The sequence below is a fragment of the Callorhinchus milii genome, unplaced genomic scaffold (assembly GCF_018977255.1).
Source record: "Callorhinchus milii isolate IMCB2004 unplaced genomic scaffold, IMCB_Cmil_1.0 Scaffold12, whole genome shotgun sequence".
Classification (NCBI taxonomy): domain Eukaryota; kingdom Metazoa; phylum Chordata; class Chondrichthyes; order Chimaeriformes; family Callorhinchidae; genus Callorhinchus; species Callorhinchus milii.
In genome coordinates, this window is record NW_024704753.1 from 946300 (window position 1) to 959938 (window position 13639).

Genomic DNA, 13639 nt, shown 5'->3' on the forward strand with positions numbered 1-13639 from the left:
GAGGCTGATGGGTGTCACTCGGTGACGCGGCTCAGGGCTGAGGAATGGCTATAAAAAGCTCAGGAGTCGGAGCTGCGGCTTCGGAGCCGAGAGTCGGGTTTGGGGTCGGCGGGAGTCGGGGGTCCCGGAGGCGGGTCATAGGGGGGCAGTGTATCCGGGGAGAGGGGGACAGGACAGGACAGGGTGGGACACCCCCCACACAGCCCCCCACACAGGACAGGGTGGGACACCCCCCCCACAGCCCCCCCACACCCACACAGGACAGGGTGGGACACCCCCCCACAGCCCCCACAGGACAGGGTGGGACACCCCCCCCACAGCCCCCCACACAGGACAGGGTGGGACACCCCCACAGCCCCCCACACCCAAAGGACAGGGTGGGACCCCCCACCCCCACAGGACAGGGTGGGACCCCCCACACCCACAGCACAGGGTGGGACCCCCCACACCCCCACAGGACAGGGTGGGACCCCCACACCCCCACAGCACAGGGTGGGACCCCCCACACCCCCACAGCACAGGGTGGGACCCCCCACACCCACAGCACAGGGTGGGACCCCCCACACCCACAGCACAGGGTGGGACCCCCCACACCCCCACAGGATGCGCGCTGTGCGGGCGCTGAGCAGAGCCCTGAATAGGGCATCACTGGCGACCAGAGGCTGCGCGCAATTAGCCAAAGCGGCGGATTCTCAGGTAAGGAGTGGATTGGGGGGGAGAGGGGATTGGGGGGGAGAGGGGATTGGGGGGGAGAGGGGGAGATGCCCTAAATCGGGAGGGGGTGACTGGACTTTGGCTGCCGCTCTGGCACCGAATGCTGGAGTTTCCCCCAAACCGAAACCCATCTCCGTTGGCAACTCCTGTCCTCTCTGTCTGTGGGTCTGTGGGTCTCTGTGTCTATGTCTGTCTGTGTGTGTCTCTCTGTATGTCTCTCTCTGTGTGTCTGTGTGTGTGTCTCTCTGTGTGTCTGTGTCTCTCTGTGTGTCTGTATGTGTGTGTCTCTCTGTGTCTGTGTATGTCTCTCTGTATGTCTGTGTGTGTGTCTCTGTGTGTGTGTGTGTGTGTCACTGTCTCTGTGACTGTGTATGTGTATCTGTGTGTGTGTGACTATGTCTGTCTTTATCTCTGTTTCTCTCTCTCTCTTTGATCAGTCGCTGACAGTGAAAAAGCAGCTTTGCAATCCAGTATTTCCCATCCTGATGTTTATTCCTCTATAGTCATTAATACCCCCCGTCCCCCCCACCACAAATGTGTGAATAATAACCGTGTTTTCCTGCTGTTTAGAGCCCAGCTCAGTAACACTCTGCCTCTCTCCCCCCCCCCCCATCTCCCCCCACCCCTCTCCCCCCATCTCCCCCCCACCCCCTCCCCATCTCCCCACCCCCCCTCCCCCTCCCCCCCCATCCCCACCCCCTCCCCCCATCTCCCCCACCCCCCCTCCCCCCATCTCCCCCACCCCCCCTCCCCCCCCTCCCATCCCCCTCCCCCCCCCCCCCCTCTCCCCCCCCCCCCTCCCCCCATCTCCCCACCCCCCCTCCCCCCATCTCCCCACCCCCCCTCCCCCATCTCCCCCACCCCCCCTCCCCCCATCTCCCCCACCCCCTCCCCCATCTCCCCCACCCCCCCATCTCCCCCCCCCCCCTCCCCCTCCCCACTCCCCCCTCCCCCCATCTCCCCCACCCCCCCTCCCCCATCTCCCCACCCCCCCTCCCCCCATCTCCCCCACCCCCCCTCCCCCATCTCCCCCACCCCCCTCCCCCCATCTCCCCCACCCCTCCCTCCCCCATCTCCCCCACCCCCCCTCCCCCCATCTCCCCCACCCCTCCTCCCCCCATCTCCCGCACCCCCCCTCCCCCCATCTCCCCCACCCCTCCCTCCCCCCATCTCCCCCTGTATTACTGTGATGTCCCACAGTGTAGTAGTTAGGGAGCTGAGGGATCCAGGTTTGATTCCCGGGCGGGGCGACACCTTAGGCAAGTTTCCTTACTCCACATGCCTCTTGCTGTAAGTAGGAACCTGGTTACTAATCGATTGACAGATGGCTTTCCGGGGGCAATAATCCTTTTCCCCGTCCGCAAAACAAATCACTGCAATCCACGACTGTTTGTGGGACACTACTGTGCACAATTGGCTGCTGTGTTTCACCAACAAAACACCGTCAATCGACTTTACAGTGTATCCTGTGAAGCGCTTTGAGATGTCTAGATGATGTGATGAGGCGCTGCATCAAATGCAAGGATTATTATTATTATATTATTTTTCTTCCCAGCCCAGCTTCGGTTTGCTGATCGACATTGACGGGGTGCTAGTGAGGGGGAAGACCCCTATCCCAGCTGCCAGGAAAGCTTTCCGTAAACTGCTGGACTCCCGGGGAGAGCTGTTGGTGCCCCTCGTGTTCGTCACCAACAATGGTAGCACCTTCCGCCAAACCAAGGCCGACCAGCTGACACACATCCTGGGGGTCCCGGTATGTACTGGTACACTGAGTGGCAGAGAGTGATGGGCAAGAGCTGAGCTAAGGCTGGGGGTGGGGGGGGAGGGAGGGCTTGGCGGTGGGGAGGGGGATATCCCCAGAGTGGGCAAATTGCATGGTGGGGGGGTGGTAATCAATTAGGCAGGTTTCCTTACTCCACAAACACACACACACACGCACGCCTCTGTTTACCAGCAGTCAGTAGGAACCCGCTTGTTAGTTGATTGACGGATCGCTTTCCGGGGGTGATAATCCCTTAAAAAAAATTGGTCACTTAATCCACGACTGTTCGTGGGGACGCTGCTGCGCGTAATTGGCTGCCGAGTTTCTCCCGCAAAACACACAGTCAATTCACTTTACAGTATGTTCTGTGAAGCGCTTTGAGACGTCCCGAAGACGTCTGGATATTATTATAATTATATTATTATTATAGTTAAAACCCGCCACTGTCTGGCAAGTTTCCTGTTGCTTTTCCAGTGAGGATCAACCTCCTCTGCACAGGGATTTGTGTGGTTTGAGCAGAGCCGAGTGGGAAGCTTCCCAGACCAACTCCTCGCCCCAATTTCCTGATGGAAAGCCAGGAACCCACAACCTTATGACTCAGAGGCCGGAGCAGCAGTGAGCGAGCCTGGCTGACACGCTGTGTACAGGGGCCCTCCACCTCTCACTTGAGATGACTGAACTGGCCGCACATTCAGTGTAAGGATTTCTAGTGTAAAGTGTCCAACTTGTGTCACTGACGTCTGAGTGTGATCGGGATTTCGCATTTAATTACCTATTGTGCCGCCGCCCGCCTGCCTCAGGCCATAGTTAAATAAGTAATAATCCTTGCATTAGATACAGCGCCTTACCACGTCTTCGAGACGTCTCAAAGCGCTTCACGGGATATACTGTAAAGTGAATTGGCTGTATATTTTGTGGGCAAAATTCGGCAGCCGATTGCGCACAGCAGTTGTGGATTGAGAGGCCACTTTTTTTTAAGGGATCATTACTCCTGGAAAGTGATCTGCCAGTTGACTAACAAGCGGGTTCCTACTTACTGCTGGGTAAACAGAGGCGTGCGGGTCCAGTAAGGAAACTTGCTTAAGGGTTTGCTTTATGATTGACATTGGCGAAGATGCCTTTCGATGTCTCAGTGCTGCTGTTGCTATGGAAACAGTTTGGGCTGTGTCGCTCACTGAGGTTTAATTAATGGTCTGGAGCTTACGCAACTGTGTTTGTGAGTTTGGTAAGAAAAAGCAATGAGGTTAGAGGGGTCGGTTAAATGAGCCTTGCTCCCAGCTCGGGAGCAAACCCTTGACTGCCCAGCACCTTAGGATGTCCTCCCGACATGGATGAAAGGCACTGTGTAAATGTAATTTGTTGTTGTTGTTGTTGCCTTTCCATCTCCTGGCACCTCTTTGCCCGTTGGCGTACAAGCTGCTTGTAACGCGGGGACTGATTCAGTCCGGATTCCTGGATGGGATTGGGAATGGGAAGGCAGGTTCATGCCATCGGCTAAAGCACTTATTCACCGAAAAGTATCAAAACAGATTGCCGTTTAAGGGATGAATAGGGGCTCTCCCATATATTTGGGCGTGTAGGACCAATTACCAACCTGTTATTGATGCGACGTGTTAGTCACAGACTGTTTACAGGGCACATAATATACAGTCTACATTGGCGAGAGAGGAATTAGTGCCTTACACTGTGTTACTCAGTTCGTGGGAATCCACATTGTGGACGGAACCCCACAAACTGGTTAAACTGTGGGCTTCTGCTTCCCTTAGCAACCAGTCGCTGCGCGCTTTCGATGTTTTTTTTTCCCCCCCCCCATGTACACTTAAGCTCCAATGTTGTGTGGACGCCAACTTTGTTTGCTGCCCCTCCTTTCTGACACAATGTGACTTCACTCTGCGCAGCAAAACACACTGCGATTTCTCCCCCCTTTCAGATTTTTACAATGTCCGGGGAGGTAGGAGGCTATTACCACAATAATAATATTAATACAGTTCCCTATTGAGTCGTTGAGATGTCTTAAAGCCCTTTGCAGGTTGTCAAGTGGTGTGACTGTGTATATTTTGTGGTCGAAACACTGAAGCCAACAGCAGCAGCAAATTATATAATAATACAATAATCCTTGTAATTATTATTATTATTATTAAATTACATTTACCACAGCGCCTTTCATGTTGTAAAGACATCCCACCTAAGGCTCTGGCAGCCAATTTGAACACAGCCATGTCCCACAACAGCCATGAAGTGAAATGAGCAGATGTTTTAGTTGGGGGATTGGTGGCCAGAAGACCGGGAGTGAGAGAGAGAAACTCCCTTCTCTTTTTGAATCGCGCCTCGGGAGATCTTTAATGTTCCCCTGAACAGGTCGTGTGGACGTCCAACGCTGGCACAAAGTGAACCCAGAGTTGGTGTGAATTGGAGTTGCGAGGTGCCTGAACAAGTGACGTTAGTTACCGCACTGTTTACTGTTAGAAAGTCATCGGCTGGTTTCTTTGTTCAAATGTCCATGTAAATATCAGCGTGCGGTTGCTAAGGGAAAATCAGGAATATCCAGCTCTCAGAGCCAGCGCTCACAGACACTGCCTGAGGTACAGTTAGGGTTTGGGGCAGAAAGATCCTGTGATGCTATCAGAAAAGAGGAGAGGGTTCACTCCCTGTCCGGCCGCAATCCACCAGACTCCTCCCTCGGTCACTTCATTTGTTGTGTGAAAATTGCGGGTCCTGTTTTGTCTACAAATTGACCGCAATTCTCGTGAGGCTGTTGAGCGCTCTGGGACGCTTCCCTGTGTGAGGCTGCAATGTCAATGGCAGTTCTTATTGTTGTTTAGGTACTGTATAACATAACTATAACATAAATGGCTACAATCCAACCCACAGGGTGTCATAGATAAACAACTGCATAGGTGTGTGTGTGTGTATTAATGTGTGTGTGTGTAATAATGTGTGTGTGTATTAATGTGTACCTGTGTGTGTGTGACAATGTGTGTGTGCGTATCTGTGAGTCTGTATTAATATGTATCTGTGTGTGTGTGTGTGTCAATGTGTGTGCGTATCTGTGTGTGTGTGTATTAATGTGTGTGTTTGCGTGTATTAATGTTTGACAGATCTCGCCGGAGCAGGTGATGCTTTCTCACAGCCCGCTGAGGATGCTTAACCAATACCATGACAAACATGTGCTGGTGTCTGGTCAGGGGCCGGTTGGAGACATTGCCAAAAGGTATTCAAAGAACTTTCCACCCCCCCACCCCCGCCCCTGGAGCTCTCTACTCTTAACCCCATCCCCTGCTCTCGCTCCCTCCCCATCGTGTCTGTGCTGGCGCTCGCTTCCCCCACTGCAGCTCTCTACCCTCACCCCATTCCCTGCCATTACAAAGCTGTGTTCCTCTCTTCCCCATGTTACTGAGTCCCTGAGCTGTGCTGTGTAACGTTCTCTGGTTTTTAACCCATCTCCTGTTCTCCTGTTTTCCTGAAACTCCGTCTCAGCATCGGTTTCTCTCGGGCGATCACGGTGGAGATGTTGCGGGAAGCCTTCCCGTTGCTGGATGTGGTGGATCACAACAGGAGGCCAAAAATAGCGGTGAGAGAGCCCCAGTAAACCGCTTATCTACAGCTGCAATAAATAGACTCAGCCGTTCACAAACAGCTGTTGGTCTCAGGACCCACAATGTCCCTGTTTATGGAAGGTGTGAGGAGGTGAAAAGTTATTTGCTGCTTCTGCCCCCACCCCCCCATTCACCAATTGGATGGTGTAATATTCGGCACAGGTTAACACTATAAGGCCGATTGATTGCACTGTTAATCAGTGTGTCTGTCCACAAAATATACAGTCAATCCCCTTTACATTATATCCTGTGAAACGCTTTGAGATGTCTCGACAACGTGATCAGGCGCTGTATCAAATGCCAGCATTATTATTATTATTATTATTATTACTTGAGGGGTTTGGGATTTTGAGTGTAAAACTGGCGCCTTCCAATCTCTCACTTAAGAGTTTCGTCGCAGTCGTCTTTGTCACAGTTGTTGTGGTTGTTGTTGTGTGTAGTCGGATGGCTCTCAGGGAACCCAATCCGACCCGACTCGACCGGGCCTGACCGGTCAAATCAAATCCCCGTGATTTGTACCTCTTTATCTATTTTAATCTCCGGTGTCTGTTCCTCCCTCCCCCCCACACCCAGAAAACAGCTGCTAAATGGATAAAGCAGCTTTGCAAATTGTAGATGTGACCGTCATCTCTGGTGCAATAACAGAAACATCTGTGACCACAGAATTATATAACCCACCACTCGGCCCGACTGGACAGTGCCCGGCTATCTCCTCCGCCACGGGGGGGGGGGGGGGGGGTGGGGGGGGGGGATGTGCACGAGTGAAGCAACTTGAGACATCGTCCCGGGCCGTCTCTGATAATGCGCCGCTCTTCCCCACCCCCACCCCAGTGTAGTGACTGTTCCCACGTTGTTCCCTCGTGGAAGGGCTGGGCTGCGGGGGTTGGGGGGGCGGTGTGGGTGGGTGGCGCGATCCCAGGCGCTTGGGTGGATTGTATCGTGTCTGTGCTACATTGACCTCTGACTCCTCCTTTTCCACCCCCCCCCCCCCACTAGCCTTTCGCAGAGGTGGACTTCCCCACAATTGAAGGTAATTCCGATGCGTGTTGCGATCAGTGTCGGGGGGAGCTGCGGGTCTTTTCTGTTCAGCCGCTGCGCAGAAACAACTGGGGCGGGGTGGTGGGGCGCGGGCGGGGGGGGGGGGGTGCGTGTGTGGGGGAGCACCACATTGTCAGAGACTCCGTCCTGTGGATGAGAAGTTAATTCGAGCTCCTGGTCTGTGCCCTGTTCAGGGGTACGGTAAAGATCCCGCGGGGCTGTTGGGAAAAGAGAGGGGAGTATCTTTCTCCCCCGATGTCTTGGCCGACACTCTGCCCCCACACCCACACCACCCCCCCCCCCCCCCCCCCCCACCGAATAAAATCGGTTATTTGCTTCATGACGAGTTGTGGGACGTTGCTGTGTGCAAATTGGCAGCTGACAAATACAGTCACAGTCACTCCACTTCACAGCCCAAGGCTGTGGTACCCTTTGATGCAACTCAGCAACGTGATTAGATGTTGTAGCAAGTCTCTCTCTGACATTCTCTCTCTCTCTCTCTCTCTCTGACATTTTCTCTCTGCCACGTTCTCTCTCTCTGTCTCTCTCTGTCACTCTGACATTTTCTATATCTTTGACATTTTCTCTCACTCTGTGACATTCTCTCTCTCTGACGTCTCTCTCTCTCTCTCTGTGTGAGCACAGCGGTTGTGCTGTTTGGGGAGCCAGTGCGATGGGAGACAAATCTGCAGCTGATTGTGGACGTGTTGCTGACGGCCGGGAACCCAGGCAATGCCCCCCCAAGACCCCCGTATCCCCACATCCCCCTCCTCGCCTGCAACATGGACTTGATGTGGATGGCGGAGGCCAAAACCCCCAGGTACGGAGCGGGATGGCGGTTGAGGGGGGGGCACTGATAATTGTGGGGGTGGGAGTGGGGGAGGGGTGCTTGAGGTCAAAGCCAAATCTCTTACGGACAAGCAGCAGGAAAGCTTCTCAGACATCGCTAATAATGGCAAGCCCTGCGGCAGTGTTGCCCTACAGCGGGTTTTGACCCGCTGAGTTGTGTTCTCCAAATCCGTTCCTTCGGCCCCGCCCTCCACCCCTCCTGATCCCAGCCCCCAGCTCAGCTCCAATTCCCTGACTGTCCAGCGCCTTGGGATGTCCTCCCGAAGGCGCGTGTCAATGTATTTGTTGTTGTTGTTTCTGGCATTGGCAGGTTTGGCCACGGAACCTTCATGGTTTGCCTCGAGAGCATCTACAAGAAGATCACAGGCCGTGAGCTGAAGTATGAGGCGTTGCTGGGCAAACCCAGCGAGACCACCTACCACTACGCAGAGTGCCTGCTCCGAGCACAGGCAGCCTCCAGAGGCTGGCAGCGGCCACTTCACACGCTCTACGCCATCGGGTGAGTGAAGGGGAGGGTGGACTCCAGGTCAACACTGAGCAGAGCAAAGGCACTCCCATCCTGTAGCGCAGTGGTTAGCACACTCGCCTCGCAAGCGAGAGGACCTGGGTTTGATTCCCGGGCAGGGCGCAACCTCAGGCGACTTTCCTGACTCCACACACGTGCCTCTGTTTACCTGGCAATCAGTAGGGAACCGGTTGTTAATCGATTGCAAATCGCTTTCCAGGGGGGGGGGGAGTAATCCCTTTTTAAAAAAAATGTGGTCGCTCAATCCACGACCGTGTGCGGGATGTCGCGGTGCGCGATCTGCTGCCATGTTTCACCCACAAAATACACAGTCACTCCACTTTGTATATATCTTGTGAAGCGCTTTGAGACGTCTCAACGAAGTGATAAAGCCCTGTAACAAGTGAAAGGATTATTATTGTTATTATTATTATTATTATTGTTATTACTGACTGACGCGCGGAGTCACTGAAATTCCCGGCTCAGGAACCTCTCCTCTCCTCAGGGACAACCTGATGACTGACGTGTACGGCGCTAACCTATACAACCGCTACCTCAGGGAGGAGGGCTCGAGGCCAGGCTGGCGACGACAGGCCAAGGTGGCGGCCGGCAAGGGAGTGAGGGTGTTGGGCCCGCTGGAGCAGCACCAGGAGGTGGACCGGGACGGTGATGGGCTGGTGCCGGGAGCCGTGTTGCCGGGTTCGGCGCGGTGCAGCTCCGTGCTGGTGTGCACCGGGGTTTACAGCCCTCGCCGCAGCCTGGAGGACAGCCTGACGGAGGCCGCCTGCCACGGACACAGGGACTTCACCTTCGACCCCGCGCTGGTGGAGCCCGATCACGTGGTGCCGGACATCGCCGCAGCCGTGGACCTGATTTACCAGCTCGAGCACTTCACCGGCCAGTGATGGGGTTTGGCTTCTCTACACACAATCCTCTTAACGTCTCTTTGCTTCTCTTCCCTCCCCACTCCACTCCGCCCCGCTCCCCTCCCTCCCCTGCCCCGCCGTAGCCTACCTTACCCGCTCCACCGTTGCCCACACGTTTAGGCGGTCAGGCTTTCAGCCTCTCTGCCCCCACCCTCTGGAACTCCACACCCGAATCCCTTCCGTCTCGCGGCCCTCCCTCGCCTCCTTCAAGGCGCATCTCAAGACCCTCCTCTTTACCCGCACCTTCGGCCGTCCTTCTACCCCCCACCACCCCACCTGACCCACCATCCCTCTTGATTCCAACCCCCAGCTCGGGTGCAAACCCTTAAATGTCCAGCGCCTTGGGACGTCCTCCAACCGTGAAAGGCACCATGTAAATGTAATGTGTTGTCGTTTGTATGATGAACTTTTCAAATACACACACGTGTGTGTGTGTGTGTGTGTGTATATATATATCCACACACAGTGTGTCTGTGTGCGTGTCTGTGTATTTATACAGTAAACTCCTGATAACTCGACCCTGGCTTCACTTGTCACGATCACTTATATCATTATGCTGTCAATATTTCGGACGCATTTATTTATGTGCTTATACACACGTCCAAATCACCACTACAGATAACTCCATCACTGAGCCCTTTACCTTTGGAGCAACGAGTTACCAGGAGTTTGACGTATGTGTGTAGAATAAAGGTTAAGTTAGTTTAACATAGTATAAAGTTTAACTAATCCACTTTCAATCTGCCGACCCAAATGTTTTCCGATTTCACTTGGTGAGGTGGGGGTGGGGGACAAGTCTGTGACATTTCTGAATCCTTTTCTTTGTGTTATATTACAAGGAAGCATCGAACACATCCCGCACCCCCCCCACTCCCCCTCACTCACAAACACACTCAAATCCCCCCCCCCCCCACACACCACCCCACCACCCCACTCCGTAATGCTGAGGAGCTGAACCTTACCCTTGACAGTCAACATCCGCACAATGGAAAGTTTTACCTCCCCAAAAACAAAATTCCTCTGACCTCTCTGTCTCTCCCCCCCTCTCCCAACTCAGACCTCAGGGACTTTACCCTTAAAACAAAGCGATCTGAGAACGGTAGCTGCTGTCACAGAAAGTTCAGTGATTCTATTTGTTTTGTTTTTGACGTCATTTTGATGTGGATGTGTGTGGATGTGGTGGGGTGGGGGGGGGGGGGGGGTTTGCACAACGTATTGGAAAATTTTAGTTCACCGAACAAAATGAAGAAAGGTCAACTTAAATTCCAGTTAACCCCTCTCTCCTCTTCCCCACTTCCGCACACACAAACCCCCCCACACAGACACACACACACGTACACACATACACCCCCCCCACACACATACCCCCACCCCCACACACATACCCCCACCCCCACACACATTTCCCCCCCCCCCACACACACACCCCATACACCCAACACAGCCCAGTGCTGGGAATCTCCCATTCCAATGTGCAAACTCAACATGATGCAATTTTGAGGACTGCACATTCTGTGCTTTTCACACTTAGAAAGCTTTGGTCTGTAGACGAACGGACATGGCGTGTTATTACCCCCTTTAGCCTGGTGTGCCCCGGCCTGGTGTGCCGCGGTGCCTTCCTTGTGCCGCGTAAACAAATGGCCTGTTAATACGACACTTGCTCTCTTATAAGAAATCAGGAGCAGGAAGGTTACCATCCAGCCTGTTCCTCCCCCTGACCCACAAATTCTACCCTCCCCAAACCCACCTCCCCACCATTACCCCTCAATATTTTTACTGACCTGGTATCTCTCCCTTCCTCTCTCCCTTAAATCCCTCGAGCTATTCATCATCTCTGGCTTCCAGTTCTCACCATTCTTAATCATATTGATTCTTCCTTGGCCCCAATTGGAAGGTCATCATCATAAGAATAATAATAATCCTTACATTTGATGTAGCGCCTTATCACGTCTTTGAGACGTCTCAAAATGCTTCACAGGATATACCCTAAAGTGTAGTGACTGTATATTTTGTGCGCGAAACTTGGCAGCCAATTGCGCACAGCAGAGTCCCACAAACAGCCGTGGATTGAGTGACCACATGTCCTCTCCCCCACCACCAGCCTCCAATGCAAACCATAGGTCTCACTCAGGTAAATATTGAGACCCCAGTGACCATTAATACTATAGATTAGCAGTTGTTCTCTCTCGGGCTGTGTCACATACCCACGATGAAGACTTGCTGCTCGCTGCCCCCCCACCCCGCCCTCCACACTGGTGCTCTTCCCTTGGTTTCCACCTCCGACTATTTATTAATGACCGGAGTTTTAGATGGATTTTATTGTGAACAAAGCGTGTTTTTTAAGAAAAGCCTAATTTAATTTAAACACTTGTGTTTTTCATCTGACTTTCCGCTCCGTTGAAACTGAGTGCGGCCGGTTTGTTTTGAGCGCCTCGGGACGTGCTCCCGACGTGAAAGGCGCTGTGTAATGCAATGTGTTGTTGTTGAGGCAGTTTAACTTGTCTGTTGTTTTCCGTCTCCCACGAACATCCTCCTCCTTCCCCCCACCCCCCCATACCACGCGCGTAACTAATCTCTCCATCTGTTCTTTGTTGTGACATTTCTGTACAAGTTAATGAGGCACTAAAATAAGTGTGTTTTTCTTTAATAAAAAAAAACCCTTTTCTTTTATGCTTTTACCTTTTAATAATCTTGTTCACTCGAGCCTCTCTCATGCCCTCAGGCAGGTCCCTGTCCCTGTGTTCCCGCTGCTTTATCCCCAGACTGTGTCGGACAGTAAAGCACAATGTGTCAATGGATTATTCTGGTCTCCATGTGTGTCTGTAGTTGTTCAGACAGAGACGAGACCTCGGTTTAACGTCTTGCACGAAGCACGGCACCTTTGACAATGCAACGCTCCATTACCATGTGTGTCAGACACTCAGCTGATCATGGTGATGGGTTTCCGTGTGTGTCAAGACTCTCGCTGACTCCCCCAGCACACCCTTTCCCCCCATCTCCCGCCCCCCCCATACCTGCTGTGGAGCGTCAGTCTGGAATGTGGAGCTTGAACCAATGTTATGAGCTGGAGGTGAGCGCTGGAGTGTCTGAGGTGAGCTGGGAGTGTGTGAGCGCTTGCTCTGACCTGGGGTGTCTCAATGCCCAACACTGGCTGCTGTTAAGAGAGAAACCGGACCCTGTTCCCAGCCCCGTCCCAACAAACAACCGGGTGGGATTGAAGAGTTGGAATGCAGGTAATTTTATTGGTAAGGCAACTGTGGGAATGCAGAGAATTAACCAGCGGATTCTACACAATCTGCTTCCTCCCTCACTCTGTGGCCTCTCGGGATCCTCGTGTGCGCTCCTGGAATTCCCCCTCCCTCCACCCCGGAGCTGAGTTCCCGGAAAGCTGTCCCTCCCATGCAGTCTGTACACAGCGACCAATACCGGCTCAATCGCAGCGCTGTACCGTTCTGTGCCCGCTCCTGGCAAACCTTCTGTTGTAATCATTTGGAGTAGGTTGGGTCAGTTCGCGGGCCACATCCGGCCCAGGGAATGGTTTTTATTCGGCCTCCGAACCATTCTCAACTTCATTGTCCGACGAGCAAATACAGGTGACACGCAGACCCCAAGTCTATCCGGGCGGTTACCAGGGGCTTAGGCTAGAGAAACAAACGAGGTAGGCAGGAGTTATGACGACATGCTGTCGGTGGTGGAGACGTCAGCCAAGGACGCCAGCAATGTGGAGGAGGCCTTCGTGCAGATGGGAACGGAGCTGATGCTGAGGCATGCGGGGCCCATGTTCATGGAGAAAGCCTCCGAGGGAATCAAACTGAACAGTAAAGACGTGAGCACCGGCTGGACATGCGGCTGCTGACAGCCCCTACACGCCCGCCTCGATCCCGGACTAACTATGAGTCTTAGACTCGGCTTTTGAAGGATTAGACATTCTTTAGCGGTGCGCGTGTGTGGTGGGGGGTGGAGGCCTGGACTGGGGAGGCAATGAGGGTACGTAATTTGCACATAAATCATTGGACCCCATTCACAGTGTATCCCCTCCCCACCCATTCCTTGCCTCCCCCCACCCACCCCCAACTCCATCCCTTTGATCAGAATCTAGGGCCTGACTTTCTCTGTTGATGTCTTTGACATTCCGGATTCCTCAAGATTCCAGAGACAGCGGGATTTGCCTTAACTGCCGAGACTTATAGTGCACCCCCTTTCTCTTCCCCCCCCTGCCCCGCAGTTCTCCCCAGCCCCCTCCCCACCC

The 13639-nt window shown here is 53.6% G+C and overlaps 1 protein-coding gene across 1 annotated transcript; it reads left to right on the plus strand.

The window, feature by feature from the left end:
• Window positions 1-603: 603 nt before the first annotated feature.
• zgc:77375 (uncharacterized protein LOC402927 homolog) lies at window positions 604-9694 on the plus strand. Its single transcript, XM_042339679.1, has 8 exons — window positions 604-696; window positions 2264-2467; window positions 5575-5687; window positions 5954-6047; window positions 7069-7102; window positions 7756-7930; window positions 8270-8458; window positions 8970-9694. The coding sequence occupies exons 1-8, from the start codon at window positions 604-606 to the stop codon at window positions 9367-9369; spliced, it is 1302 nt and encodes a 433-aa protein (XP_042195613.1). The 3' UTR covers window positions 9370-9694.
• The last annotated feature ends 3945 nt before the right edge of the window (window positions 9695-13639 follow it).

What these genes read in the sequence shown, in the direction of transcription:
- zgc:77375 (XM_042339679.1), top strand. Translation starts at nt 604, where the DNA reads ATGCGCGCTGTGCGGGCGCTGAGCAGAGCCCTGAATAGGGCATCACTG. An exon ending in CCAAAGCGGCGGATTCTCAG is followed by an intron (nt 697 to 2,263) that starts GTAAGGAGTGGA and finishes TATTATTTTTCT; the next exon opens with TCCCAGCCCAGCTTCGGTTT. An exon ending in ACAGGAGGCCAAAAATAGCG is followed by an intron (nt 6,048 to 7,068) that starts GTGAGAGAGCCC and finishes CCCCCCCACTAG; the next exon opens with CCTTTCGCAGAGGTGGACTT.